Here is a 15,255-nt window from a genome sequence, read left to right as displayed (position 1 = left end):
AGTATCTGTAAAAACCCAAAACCCCTTTTTTTTATATCAGGCTGTAAACTTTTTTAATATTATAGTAAACTTGAGCAGTTTAACATGGGGGTCTATGGGGGGGGCGGGGGCTCCCTTTTGGAGACAGCCGGTCGGTCACTCAATGCACTTCAGCTTTTTGCACTTCCTTATTGGCTTCCCTGCTCAAGCCCATGCTCAAACATACACTGTATATAAATATTATCTATATAATATATCATCTTTCTTTAAATAATACATATATTTACTACCCAAGGCTCAGACCCGGTAGTTGCCGCTTGAAAAAAACAAACATCCCAGTTCCTTCCTCTGATCACGTGATGAAGAAGTTCAGTCAGCTGACAGACTGACCGACCGCTGCTCAGCTCAGCTCTGCTGCTGCTCCAGGTGCAGTCAGGAAAACCTCCTACAACCGCAGGTAGCGAACGGTCCTGGAGCTGACGTTTTGATCCCTATCAAGAATCGGTAGGATGACTTTTAACAGGGTGGCAACAGCGTTACTCAACAAGACAATCGCAAATCCTTGATCGGTGTAGAAATCCAAATGTATCCAGCTCGCAAAACTTGACTGTTGATTTTAAACTGCGAAGTAGCTATGCGCAGATACAGTAGACCGCATTTGCAGAACTGCTGTTGTGTTTAATTTGTGCATTTTTAGACATTTTTATTTAATGTCGACTTGCTTTGTGCACAGTCATTGTCCTTTAACCGTGTGCTGCTGAAACACAGCAACATTTCCCACCCTGGGATAAATGAAAGGATAATCTTATTTTTTATTTTTTCTTATTTTGTCTTTTAATAAGTGTGTAGCCAACGCGAGAGTCCGCTAAACTGTGACGTCATTACGTCTTATCTATAACTGACCTAACTGACGCTCGTGGTTTTTAATGAATGGTCGCACTAATTTAATTTCTTCTCTAAAACGTTTCGTGGTGATGATATGTTTTCGTGGCATTACTCAGTGATGGGACAGAGCAGAACATAAACATGGTTCAGTTTTTCTCTTAAGGTGTGGCTGCTCTTCACATCAGGTGACTCAGACAGTAACACTGTCACAGTAGTGTCTGCTAAATGTAAATGCACAGAAAGCTTAAGAATAATATAGTGGTGCAGGGGAGGTCTTAGATCCGTTAAGTGAAAATATTCGCCTGGGAAGACATGTTTGAAAGATTTTATTGTATTTCAAAAGGTTTTGCACGACGGAAACAGGTGCGAAGTCTTGCAAAATGTTTTAAAATCCAGAAGAGTTATGAAATCTCTGCAAGTATTGTCAGCGTTTTCCTTCACCACAGCTGCAGCACCACTTCTAGCAAACCAGTTTCACAGCTATCCTCTGTTATGTAAATGAATAAGGTGCAATGTAAAACTAAACATTATACCCTGAGGTGTAAATGCAGCATACAACCATACATGACTGCACCACTAACCTGTTTTCCTGTTGTTGTTGTTGAAAGGAGCAATGTCTGCGATGAAGCTGGAGGAGTGTCGAGAGCAAATCCGCGCACAGCTGGACAGCGCAGTGGACTTCTGGCTCAAATATTCTCACGACAGCGTGCACGGGTACTGCAGTGACAGTAGAACGCAGAGCTGCTGGCGGTCTGCGTGCGGTCACTTTTTTAACGAATCTCTCTGCTTCCTGTTTCAGGGGCTTTTTCACCTGTATTGGGAGGGAAGGGAAGGTTTACGATGAGCTGAAGTACGTCTGGCTCCAGGGCAGACAGGTGAGCCCAGAGGTCACGCCAGCGGTGCAAAAGAAGAAGTTTGCAAACACTAGACGTCAGATCAGATCTTATGAGAATGTATATTTATTTCGCAGGTGTGGATGTATTGTCGTCTCTACCGTACTATGGATCGCTTCAGAAGGCCTGAAATCCTTGAAGCAGCAATAGCTGGTAAGTGTGCACGTGAACCTTGATCACACTGTTGGGTCAGAGCCAGGATATTTTGCTTAAAGGCACCTGAGAACTACTGGAAAGTCTAAAGGTAGAATATTTTGCTTGTATGTGTGAGTTGAGGTCAGTATTCTCTAAACTCAACTTAAATGTCACAAGTACTATATTTAGATTAACTACCATCACACAAGGACTGAAATTTCAGTGTTTTTTTGGTGACAAACACAGACAATGCATTTGGATAATTATTAATGGATCATTAATGGTATCCTGTGTGGAACCCGTGCCTTAGCTTTGTTGTTGTAAAGAGTGGTTCAGGAAATCCATCCTGCCCTCCTGCACTACTGTTAGTTCACTCCTATACATCATATTAACATGTTGCACAATTTGCACTACACACTGCCTGCGCAATATCATATACTGTCTCTATTTATTTATTTGCATTGTTTATATAACAGAAGACATTGTCTATCTATCTATCTATCTATCTATCTATCTATCTTCAACTTGTCGCCACCTAGTGTTTTAGTGGCGTAATTACAGAATAATGCACCAGGCACAGATATAAAAGGCTTTCACTGGCAGTACCCCTCCTCCCCACAGCCTAACAACATTATAGTTTACAGGAATACAAACCAACTTTAAGAATCTCATTATATCAGGATGCTATCGTGTGCTGCACGCTATATAACTGGAATTGAGTAAACGTGGGGGGGAAAGTAATCTTACTAAGCTGTAAAGGAAGTGAAACTCAGAACAAAGCTGACTCATGATTCTCAGCAACTTCGCCGGCCATGTCAGGTCACTGCCTGAGTGGGTGACATGTGACGACATCCAGCAGTTAAAAGGGATCTTCTTCTTTTGCTATAATTAGTCAGTTTGAGTTAAGTTATATCAAGAGTTACAATAATAATTTATATTGTGTTATTCTCCTGCATGTGATCTGTTCATTCATTCACACGGCAGTGGTGCTTGCTCAAGTCACCTAAGCCATGGACATGGGGTTGGTGGGACTCTATAACCCTTTGACCCCAAGCTGTTTCTCTGACTACTATGCCCCAATTCCGCCAAAATGACCATGACCTGGATTCAAATCAGGGTTGCTACAGCCACAACGCAGAATACTAACCACTATACGGTCACGGCTGGCTGCCCTGAGGTCGCCGACGTCAAGCTGTTTCAGGTTCCCACCAATGCAAGCTGATCAAGCTGCAATATCATGTTATTGGCACACTAGGTTTTAATCTTTTAATCGTTAGGATTTTCTCAGTGATGCAATGAAGAATTTGCGCTTCAGTGCAGGATTATAGTTTTTGCATAGCTCTGTCTTGTGGGCCAGGTGTTAGCCACATTACCTGTGCAGTATGTCGACACTACATACTGTATATTAGGGGAAGAAAATAAATAAAATCCCAGTTATCCACTTTTTGTTGTGCAGATGGGAACGTTTCTATGTCTATGTACGTTCATAAATGCTCTTGCAGCCAACAGCAGATAATATAGGTGTTCTTTGCTCATTCACAACCTTCCAGGATATTAAACTGTTATAGCCTGCAGTAAATTGTAAACAACTATCAGATATTGTAAGTTCCAGGTATTCTGGAAAATTTCCCAAAGTCACTTAATCACAGGACATTTTCTGACCTTCTTAGAGTCAAAATAAGCAAAAAAAAAAAAGGCATTTGAAAAGCTAATGAACTCTCCATCATGTAATCCGTCATATGATTATCAAACAGCTGTTGTCTAAAACAGTGGCTCTCTATCTAGATGAGTTTGTAATGCTGTGGAGCGTGTGATCGGCATGGTAACATGCCACTAAGTGTGGAACACAGTCTGTCATGGAAAGAGCACCGGTGAATTAAAATCCTCAATCAGTTTAATACCCACAACTATATGATGAGACCGAGGAGCTGCTGTGAGGTCGACCCTGAGAAGGAGGTGCATTTATTATTTGAATAAGTCGAACCGCTGAATGTGTCATGAAGCTACACACATGGGCAAGTGCGGACTCTGAAATGATAATGATATCCGTCACCTGGATAGTAGAAATGGCTTTATTGCTTCTTCAAGTATTATTATTATTATTACATTATTATTTGATACCAAGCACATTAAACTTTTATTATAAGTGTTGAGTTTACTAAAACACTGCTTTTGGATTAAATTATTTGCTCAATGTTGTGACAGCGTCTGGACCAGCATAATGATGCTTTGATATTCACTGTTTATTCCACTGATTTAAAATTCTCTAATGCAAATTGTTGAAGCGTACCAGAGTAAAATTGTCCTCTAACATCTGAGCTGTTTGGTCAAGCATGTACAAATCTATTATATACAGTCAATGGGACAAATCAATGGGCGACGGGAGGACGTCTGATTGATTTCCAGGTCGCTTTAAAGCCTCGGCTCGGTTTTCAGACTTTGTATTTTTCTTCTGAGTAAAAATAGTGTGTTATTTCTTTTTCAGTACCACATTGATGATAATAATAATAATGATAATAATGAATGAAATACTATTTTTTCCATTTTTCGATTCTGGATTATTAATGGAATATCAAATTCACAAATGCTACACGGGACAGGGAATGTTGTGTTTTAATGTCATACTCACTGCTCAAACTAAGATGTTCATCATAAATTAATGTTTTGTTTTTTCTGCTTGCATCTGAGGCGGGGCATTCCTGAGAAAGTTTGCACGCGTGTCGAGCAACAGCGGCGAGTGGAAATGTGCCTTCTGCTTAACAAGAGATGGTAAAGCAGTCAAAGTTCAGAGGACCATATTCAGTGAGTGTTTCTACATCATGGCCATGGATGAACTGAGCAGAGTGACTGGTGACAAGGACATGCAGGTATAGTAGAACTGTACTATACAAAATACTAATACTGACTTAAAATTAACAATCTTTGTTATATTTGTTAAAATCCTTGTGATATTTTGCTGGTATTAATGACAACCAGGTTTCCTGCAGCAGGTTTGGGAACTATTGACTGATAGCCCAGATAATTTCTGAGAGGTTGCCCTGCTCACTAGTTTCAAACCAACGGTACGGTAGTCAGTGTTGTGCATGTATGCCCACATACAAAAAAACTAAAAGGTGCCGAGTATGGAGCCTTGGGGTGCACCACAAGTAAGTGACGGCAACCAACAAGAGACAACTAACAAAAGCTCAATAAACACAGACATTCGAAAGCAGTGCAATGACTGAACACATATTGTTTAGAGACCTTGTCGACCAGTGCATTTGAGAGAACATGACGGAGCGCTGCATGCAAATAGCAAACTGCACAAAAAACACCACAACTCTTTAAATTGCAAATTGGACAGTGTTTGCAAAAGGTCTCCTGAGTAGGTAAAACACATTCCAGATGTGTCAGCTCATGTTTGCTGACAGAGAGAGTGCTACATGCAGTGTGCCAGCAAAAGAATAGGTGAGAAAGAAAAAGGAAAAGACAGTGCATGAGTTTGAAGACATGACAAACAGCTTTAACTGATAGCTTTGTGTATAAATCCTTAAATGAAACAAAGAGAACGATTGTTTTAGCATACTAGATGCGTCAGTTAAGACAGTTTGAGGACATGACAAACAGCTTTAAGTCAGTTAAGGTCCAGGTGATTGTAGGTCTGAGCAGCTTGTTTTTTGTTGTTGATGCATGCAAACATTGAAAACAACATTAAAATCCATGGCCAGATACATCATGGCCATGGATGAACTGAGCAGAGTGACTGGTGACAAGGACATGCAGGTATAATAGAACTGTACTACACAAAATACTAATACTGACTTAAAATTAATAAGCTTTATTTGATCTTTATTATATTTTTGAAAATCCTTGTGATATTTTGCTGGTATTAATGACAACCAGGTTTCCTGCAGCAGGTTTGGGAACTATTGACTGATAGCCCAGATAATTTCTGAGAGGTTTCCCTGCTCACTAGTTTTAAACCAATATGTCATCTGAAAGAGAACGGTAGCCAGTGTTGTGCATGTATGCCCACATACAAAAAAACTAAAAGGTGCCGAGTATGGACCCTTGGGGTGCACCACAAGTAAGTGACGGCAACAAACAAGAGACGACTAACAAAAGCTCAATAAACACAGACATTCGAAAGCAGTACAATGGCAGAACACATATTGTTTAGAGACCTTGTCGACCAGTGCATTTGAGAGAACATGACGGAGCGCTGCATGCAAATAGCAAGCTGCACAAAAAACACCATAACTCTTTAAATTGCAAATTGGACAGTGTTTGCAAAAGGTCTCCTGAGTAGGTAAAATACATTCCAGATGTGTCAGCTCATGTTTGCTGACAGAGAGAGTGCTGCATGCAGTGTGCCAGCAAAAGAATAGGTGAGAAAGAAAAAGGAAAAGACAGTGCATGAGTTTGAAGACATGACAAACAGCTTTAACTGATAGCTTTGTGTATAAATCCTTAAATGAAACAAAGAGAACGATTGTTTTAGCATACTAGATGCGTCAGTTAAGACAGTTTGAGGACATGACAAACAGCTTTAAGTCAGTTAAGGTCCAGGTGATTGTAGGTCTGAGCAGCTTGTTTTTTGTTGTTGATGCATGCAAACATTGAAAACAACATTAAAATCCATGGCCAGATACATCATGGCCATGGATGAACTGAGCAGAGTGACTGGTGACAAGGACATGCAGGTATAATAGAACTGTACTACACAAAATACTAATACTGACTTAAAATTAATAAGCTTTATTTGATCTTTATTATATTTTTGAAAATCCTTGTGATACTTTGCTGGTATTCATAACAACCAGGCTTCCTGGAGCAGGTTTGGGAACTGACTGATAGCCCAGATCTTTTCTGAGAGTCAGGTTATTAGTAGGTTGCCTTGCTCACTAGTTTTAAACCAATATATCATCTGAAAGAGAACGGCAGCCAGTGTTGTGTATGTATGTCCTCATATAACAAAACTAAAAGGTGCCGAGTATGGAGCCTTGGGGTGCACCACAAGTAAGTGACGGCAACAAACGAGACAACTAACAAAATCTCGGTTTAATGTGAACTTAGACATTAAATTAAAGCTTAATAAACACAGACATTCGAAAGCAGTGCAATGGCTGTACACATATTGTTTAGATAACTTGTCGACCAGTGCATTTGAGAGAACATGACGGAGCGCCGCATGCAAATAGCAAACTGCACAACAAACATCATACGTCTTTAAAATTGCAAATTGGACAGCATTTGCAAAAGGTCTCCTGACTAGGTAAAACAATATTTGACATTCCAGATGTGTCGGCTCATGTTTGCTGACAGAGAGAATGCTGCATGCAGTTTGCCAGCAAAAGAATAGGTGAGAAAGAAAAAGGAAAAGACAGTGCATGAGTCTGAAGACATGACAAACAGCTTTAAGTCAGTTAAGGTCCAGGTGATTGTAGGTCTGAGCAGCTTGTTTTTTGTTGTTGATGCATGCAAACAGTGAAAATAAAAATGCCCAGAGGTGCATTGGTGTCAGCAGGATTTTCTAGAGAAAACTTCATGGCTATGCAAACATTCCCGTTCCCTCAACATTATCACATCATCTATCTGATAAGCCGCCCCCTGCTCCTTTGCATTCTAGCTGGAGGCTGAGCAGATGATGGAGCAGCTGATCCACTGGGTTCGAGTGGACTCGTCAGGCCTGGGCCGGCCCCAGCTCCCTGGAGACGTTCCCACCAACGGCATGGCAGTTCCCTTGATGCTTTTGTGCCTGGTGCAACAGCTGACTCAGGGACGTGGACAGGACGTGGTTCAGAAGTACAGAGAACTGGGAAGCTGGTGCGTGCAGCAGATTCTCCAACACATCCAGGTATGGACGCCAATGTCACGATTAACATATCTCATTGATGAAGTGGTGAGACTTCAGCCTTTCACTAGTACAGATTCAAGTCACCAGGGCTCACTCTACGAGAGTTTGTACCTGATGTACCCCTCAAAACAATCAGAAGACTCCCCACGCCAATCGCAAACTCATTGGGACAAACTCATTGTGAGATGATGCATTAGTTCCTCTTGTTTCAGTTGGAACTGTTATATTTTTTGTTCATAAAACCTTTTTTTCTTCTTCAACTTTATACAGAGAGGTGGCACAGCTATTTTAGAGAATGTGTCAGTGGATGGAGCAGAGCTGCCAGGTTGCCAGGGTCGAATACAGAACCCAGGTAAACACTCCTGCTGCTGACTAGTCAGCCAGATAATGCTGGACGCTGGAAATTTGTGCTGCACCATTTTCTTGCTAATGTTTTCCTGTCTCAAAATCTTTCCTGCTTCTTTGTTTTTTTTGCTGACTCAGGCCATGCCCTGGAAGCAGGCTGGTTCCTGCTTGAGTACGGCGCAGAGTGGAAGGACGAGGAGATCCAGAGAACTGCCATTGACAAGTTTGTGGAGCTCCCTTATCAGTGCGGCTGGGATAAAGAGCACGGTGGCCTCTTCTACTTCCTGGATGTCGACGGTTACTGCCCCACCCAGGTTAATCCGTCATACACGCTGGCAACATTTTGTTGATAATTGTAGATATTGTTTGCATTTGGAGTCAATCTATTTTCTGTCTCTGAACAGCTGGAGTGGAGTATGAAGCTGTGGTGGCCTCACTGTGAAGCTCTCATCGCCTTCCTCATGGCCTACAGTCAAACCAAGAAGCCAGAGATGCTGGAGAGATTCTTCCAAGTTTACAAATACACGTTTAGTCATGTGAGTTGGTGCGACACTGGCTACAAGACACAGAAATAATACTGTACACTGATCAGCCACAACATTATGACCACTGACAGGAGAAGTGAATAACATTGACCATCTTGTGACAGTTCAATGTTCTGCTGGGAAACCTGGCATTCATTCATGTGGATGTTACTTAGACATGTAGCACCCACCTAGACCAGACCAGACACCCCCACCCCATAGCAATGACACTCCTTGATGGCAGCAGCCATCCCCAGCAGGATGCAGCCTGACACAGGCACACACACAAAAACACTTTAGGAACAACTCAAAAAAGAAAGATGAAGAAGGTGTTGACCTGGCCTCCAAATTCACTAGATCCCAAACTGATCAAGTATCTGTGGGATGATCCACAGAGGCACCTCCCCTCAAAGGCCCCCCCACTAAGAACATTCTGTTGCCAGACACCACAGGACACCCACAGAAGGCCCGTGTCCATTCTCTGAAGACTCACAACTTGGTTTGGAGGCACAAGGGAGACCTACACAATATTAGGAAGGCAGTCATAATGTTATGCTTGATCGGTGACCTGACTGTGGTTTGCCTAGCCTAGCAAGACTCGGAGCAAGGGCAACAATGTCAGACTGTTGACATGTTTTTCTTGGAGCAGAACATTGAATTGTGACAAGATGGTCAATGTTATTTACTTCTCCTGTCAGTGGTTTTAATGTTGTGGCACATTTTAATTCTTAGAAACTTTCAAAGTGGTAGGACAGCCTACTCAAAAGCTATTTCATGTCTCGAGCTCTTTACATCTGTGGGGCAGCTGTCGTCATCATAATCGAGCAGGTAAAAGGTCTGAGTGTGGCATTTGCTTTTGGTAGCCGTTGCTGTGAACTCACAACATGTTTTCAAAGGAACAGCGCAGATACAGCGTAGCTCTACAGCCTATGACGTAGCTTGACGTTCACCTCCCCAGAAAAATAACTACTCATCACGACAACGCAGACCGCTAATAGCTATGATTGATCAGAAGATGCATTTCCTCAATCATGTCTCTCTGTAGTCAGACAAGCACAGAAGATTCACCTTTGTTCAGCCTCCTACAAACCATCCACTCAGAGCCCCCTCAGTTCCAGACGCCATAGTTTGAAGTACTAACAGAAACTCAGCCGAGTAGCCACCAGCAAGTGTTTTAGCAGCGTGATTACAGAACTGCGACGGCACATCAGAGAACAAGAATCAATGCTTTCCCCCCGGTGTGTGGACTTAAATCCATCAGAGAGATAACAGGAGCATTAGGAGTGGTCAATAAACATTCTGAGTAAAAAGGTTGCAGCTCGGCAACATTAAAAGGCCTGGGTGTCCGTGGAAGACAACGGAGATGGATGATCACAGGATCCTTTGTATGGTAAAGAAAAAACCCTAGCCAAGTGAAAAACACTCCAGGAGGCAGCCATATTATTATTATTACCTGAGGCCACTATAAAGAAAAGACACAAGAAAGGGCTCATCAGAAGAGTCAGACCATTCATAAACTTCAGAAATATAAAAGATTATATTACACATTGCCAGGGAACATCTATTAAAAAAAAAAAGCAAATGATGAAACTCAGATCGACCTGAAGAAGCGTACAACATCATCTTGAGCGAGTGTGGATTATATTAGAATTGTGAGAATGCATTTGTTTTCTCTTGTGTAAGTGACAAGTGAGACTGTATATTTGTGTAGTGTTGGCATAATGTGCTCCGTGTTCGCTTTTGCAGTTTCCCGACGCTAAGAATGGTGAATGGTTTGGCTATTTGACGCAAGAAGGAAAAGTAGCACTGGATTTTAAAGGAGGCCCCTTCAAAGGTAAGAACACTGTGGGATAAACTGAAGTATTATCGCATCGTATCGCATCGTATCGCATCGTATCGTCGTATCATATTGTATCGCAACATCGTATCGTATCGTCGTATCATATTGTATCGTATCGTATCGTATCGTCGTATCATATTGTATCGTAGCGTATCGTCGTATCATATTGTATCGCAACATCGTATCGTCGTATCATATTGTATCGTATCGTATCGTATCGTCGTATCGTATTGTATCGTATCGTGTCGTATCATATTGTATCGTAACATCGTATCGACGTATCGTATTAAGGTTGAGTAGTCTCCCAGAGCTACAGAAGAACCAATCGGACAACTTCAATAAAAATGCAAATAAAGCACAGGCTGACTTAAAGATCGGTGTAGGATTGTTTCATCTACTAGTGAGGTTTCAGATTGTAACTGACAGTAGCTCAATCCCCATTTTCTAGTCATGTGGGAGAACACACAGTGGTCAATCAAACCCATTGTTTGGGCATAGTGGAGAAACAGTGAATCAGTCAGAGATTTGGGCGTGTTATGCTTGCAGCAGCCAATGAAACTTGTAGCCAGTAGCATGCTACATGTTACTGGCTACTGGCTACATGTATAGCCTGTAACCCGTCATCCGCAGCGAGTAGCATGTAGCCTGCAGCTTGTAGCCTGTTGCCTATATCTTGTAACCTGCAGCAGAGGTACTCTGTAAAATGCAATGCATACAAGACATATGCAATAACCACGTATGTACAGTCACAATATTTATACAATATTTATTATTATTATTCTTTTCTGGGTGTTGGGTATTTGGGTTTTTTTCGCTGCTTTCTATATAATTCGTGTACATGTATGTCTGACAGTGCTGTACGCGATGGAGATGTCAATTTCCCTGCGGAAACCTCCCAAAGGGATCAATAAAGTTGTCTATCTATTTATCTGTCTGTCTGTCTATATATCTATGTATATATACTTAAATAAAGTGGCCAAAAGTCACCGAGAATGTTTAACTGAATATGGAACACCCAAATTAATTTATGATATGTGAGGTACCCAGAGAGTGGACAGTTCAAACCTACACGCAATGTCTTGTGAAATATGAACTAAATAAATGCTGCTGGCTTGTATGGCCCGCTCAGCAGCTAAACAAACAAAGAAATATAGCTACTAACCAACATGAAAACATCAGATACCTGGCCTAGTCAACGGCAGTATGCAGCATGTCATTGGGGTGAAGGGAAGTTGGGCACCTCCCTTCACCGATGTTTTGTTACGGTAGACCCGCGACTCCTCAAGAAGGTTTAACAGTGAATTCCAGCATCCTGGAGTCACCCCCCTGCACGCTGCACACTGCACAACCCCGTTTTTCTCTCAAAGAAATTAACCTAGCCCTTCTATGCAGCAATCGGCACAAATAATCAAACTTACTTGAAACGTTGATGCGGACTCAATCACGACCCAACCGACCAAATCCAAGCAAATACTAAAAGTTCATAGCCAGTGTAACTTTAGTAATCAGCGTCACCATGCATCATTTTGTTTTAGACAGTAAAGTATGTGATATCCTAAATATCTAGTTTCTTCTTTTCAGGGTTCTTCCATGTGCCTCGCTGCCTGTACATGTGTGAGCGTATTCTGGATGATCTGCTGGCAAACAAGGACTGAGCATCCTAGACGTGGATGTTCCCAAAACTTGATTGTATCTGACTTGCTGGTTCCTAAAATAAATCAAACCACATATAATATTCAAATATGCATTGCACACTGCACAGTTACTCTACTTGTTTCATCTCTTTGTGAGCACCCTGCCTCTGAGCCACTCCTGCCACTTGTTGAAGTTATTTTAAAGCAATATTTTCTGCATAAAACAAGGGCCTTCTTTACATTTCCACTGACATCCAGTGAACATTTTTCTTTTCTTTAAATGAGTCTCTTTTCTTTCTGTGAGTACCGTTGACTTTCAACAAAAACAGTCCGATCCTGCTGGTTGGCTGAGTTTTCTCTGAGCTTTCATAAAATGTAACAGAGGTACACCTATTAAAACCAGTCTACCAACAAATGGCTCAGTGGATTGAGTGCAGAAGAGAGAAACATCATTGATAATGGTTCAATCACAAGGTAAAAGAACAACATGTTACTGGTGAACGTGGCTGCAGAAAAATCTGAAGCAACCAAATAGAGAGGTCATCAGCTACATACTGCACCCTTTCTGTAGGAAGTACATGTATTCACATGGAAATGGACCAAAATACTCAGTAATTGTATGTTGTAATTTTTAAGCAATAGACGCAGATCAGGCATAACATTATGACCACCTTCCTAATATTGTGTAGGTCTTCCTTGTGCCTCCAAAACATTTGGGACTCATCAGAGACTGGACATGGGCCTTCTGAGGGTGTCCTGTGGTGTCTGGCAACAGAATGTTGTTAGGCACCTCACCTTTGAGGGGAGGTGCCTCTGTGGATCATCCCACAGATACTTGATCAGTTTGGGATCTAGTGAATTTGGAGGCCAGGTCAACACCTTGTGCTGTGGGGTGGGGGTGCCTGGTCTGGTCTAGGTGGGTGCTACATGTCTAAGTAACATCCACACAAATGAATGCCAGGTCCAAAAGTTTCCCCAGCACTTCTCCTGTCCGTGGTCATAATGTTATACCTGATCGGTGTGTAGTGACTTTATAGTGACCATGTTGAAGTCACCTTTTCTCTGGGATTTTAAAAAAGGGATAGTGCCTTAGCATTAACCAGCTACCACTGGTTACAGTGAGCTTTTTGTTCACTGGAAACAACTTCCTGCTGCTGATGGAAGCTAAGCTGACGAAGCCCAAACAGTAAAGCTGCTGCATGTTCATCAAAAAATGCTGCAAGAAGCTAAAATGCTCAGCAGGGCTGCGTGGATCACCTGAGATGCTATAAGCTATGGCACTTTTGCTCAACAGGGCTTTACCTTGTCTGTGAAGGTTCTCAGTCATCCAGGTCATGATATGTCCAAAAAAAGGTTTAAAAAAGGCAACTGGACTTGTAGAGTTTTTTGAGGAGACGTTTGACCACTCATCCGAGTTCAGTTCGGACTGAAGAAGCTACTCCGACAAGTCCAGTTGCCTTTTTTAAACCTTTTTTAGGGCTTTAACTACTGTATATATCAGTGGAACCTAATGCTTTACATGTTTTCTTTTGGGCTTGCACTAACATCAATATAATACATTTTAATTATAAGATCATTAATGAAAAAGGGCAACAATTTAAGGTTATTGTGTGATTGGGGTTTTGTTTTATTTTGCACCACTCAGGTGTTTTCCGTGTGCTAAAATTTTTTGCTTCATTTTTAATTTTCACAAAGAAATGGATATGAAAGTTGAGATAAATTGTTGAAAGAGCGAAGGATAAAATATATATATATACTTTCCAGAAAATATTCATTAAAAGACTTGAATTTAAGGTAATTCTTACATTTTATAGTAGAAAATGCCCACTTACAACTTTTGACATTTAGAATTGGGAAAGCAAGTGGGGAAATAGAAATGGCAACGGTGTTATGTGGTGGCACGTTGGTGTCCAAATGCTAAAGGTCTGAGAAATAAAGCATTGAAACTGAAAACTGTAACTGTGTGTAAAAAGTCAATTATGGGGGGGGATGAATGGTTAGACCCTGTAGGAGAGAATCTGGAAGACCGGAGAAAAGTCGCACATGTTTGACGACTGCAGGCCTTCAGAAAGAGACAATATCTTGACAGTAAATCACTACCTCTACAATTCAATAATGAGGGGCCTCCTGTGTGCAATGGTGGGTTACATAAGCTTTAATGAATGTGCACTTTGCTCCCCCCGGCCTCCTCCCACATGTCACATATTGCTAATGTATTTAAAAGATGCATATAGAGAATGTGATAATGATAAGGCTTTAATGCTGTAACGTCAAAGAAAATAACGGCAGCTAATGGCAGGAGGTGCACATTCAACAAGTAAAATCAGAGCAGAACAATGCAGAGGCAGTGAGGGTATATAATAGTGAAAGAAGAGGAAAAAGGAGCCAACTGAAGCAAACCGAGCGAGCAAGTACATTAAGACGGTTATATAAAATTACTACAATGCAGGAGTATAATAGACCCACTGTTTTTATGCGTGCCATTAAATGTCCTGAGCCAGCGAAAACCAAGTGAAGAAAAAAAAAAACAGTCACGACACTAAATATGAAACCATCGTCATGGAACAGATAGTCTCTGCAAAGGAGAAGGATGTCGGAGGCAACCATTCACATAATGGAACAAAAGAAGTCTAATAACATGAAATGAAAGGCTTTACCTGCAAATAAACCAGAATCAGGAAACATGACTCAAATCAACTCTTGATTTCAATATCGTTATTAATATAAGGACCTTGTTAGACTAGATTACTTTTCCAAAAACACATGTTCCGAATGAGCATTCTTTGCACAGATGATACTCAGATCAACCTGTACAAAAATATTGGGAAGAATTAAGTATGAAGAAGGCGGCAGAGGCTTAAAATGCCCCCATTTTAAGCCTCTGCAGAGTTTATCGATGATGTGAGAGAAGACGCCACATCAGTTCTTTAGTGAAAAGCCAAAGACTCTCTGCGTGATTAGACGCTGCCTTGCTGTGTAGATGGACAATAACACAAATCATTACTTAGTTGCCTGGGAGAGCATCACAAAAGAAGAACCCCATTCTTTGGTAACGTGCATGGATTCCAGGTCTCAGACATTCACTGCTTGCAAATTCTGGACAAATATGAAAATGAACATTTTGTTTAAGATTATCCTTTGAGGCCCTGAAAATAAGGAGATGTGTACTAAAATTGTTGTAATT

The 15,255-nt window shown here is 41.3% G+C and overlaps 1 protein-coding gene across 2 annotated transcripts; it reads left to right on the top strand.

Annotated features, from left to right (window-relative positions):
- Window positions 1-328: 328 nt before the first annotated feature.
- Window positions 329-14,003, top strand: renbp (renin binding protein). 2 transcript variants are annotated; one of them, XM_084554295.1, is made up of 11 exons: window positions 329-483; window positions 1,473-1,578; window positions 1,664-1,739; window positions 1,835-1,910; window positions 4,581-4,759; window positions 7,501-7,728; window positions 7,999-8,080; window positions 8,212-8,387; window positions 8,478-8,609; window positions 10,344-10,431; window positions 12,019-14,003. In XM_084554295.1, exons 2-11 carry the CDS (start codon window positions 1,478-1,480, stop codon window positions 12,090-12,092), a joined length of 1,212 nt encoding a protein of 403 aa, XP_084410421.1. In that variant the 5' UTR covers window positions 329-483; window positions 1,473-1,477; the 3' UTR covers window positions 12,093-14,003. The 2 variants fall into 2 exon arrangements, with proteins under 2 accessions (XP_084410421.1, XP_084410422.1); XM_084554296.1 differs by having other exon boundaries at window positions 398-436.
- Window positions 14,004-15,255: the final 1,252 nt, after the last annotated feature.

This window comes from Chelon labrosus (genome assembly GCF_963514085.1).
Source record: "Chelon labrosus genome assembly, chromosome: 10".
Taxonomy (NCBI): domain Eukaryota; kingdom Metazoa; phylum Chordata; class Actinopteri; order Mugiliformes; family Mugilidae; genus Chelon; species Chelon labrosus.
The sequence above is the reverse complement of the archived record's forward strand: the minus strand, read 5'-3'. Positions and strand labels throughout refer to the sequence as shown.

What these genes read in the sequence shown, in the direction of transcription:
- renbp (XM_084554295.1), top strand. Translation starts at nt 1,478, where the DNA reads ATGTCTGCGATGAAGCTGGAGGAGTGTCGAGAGCAAATCCGCGCACAG. An exon ending in ACGGTTACTGCCCCACCCAG is followed by an intron (nt 8,388 to 8,477) that starts GTTAATCCGTCA and finishes GTCTCTGAACAG; the next exon opens with CTGGAGTGGAGTATGAAGCT. An exon ending in ACAAATACACGTTTAGTCAT is followed by an intron (nt 8,610 to 10,343) that starts GTGAGTTGGTGC and finishes TCGCTTTTGCAG; the next exon opens with TTTCCCGACGCTAAGAATGG.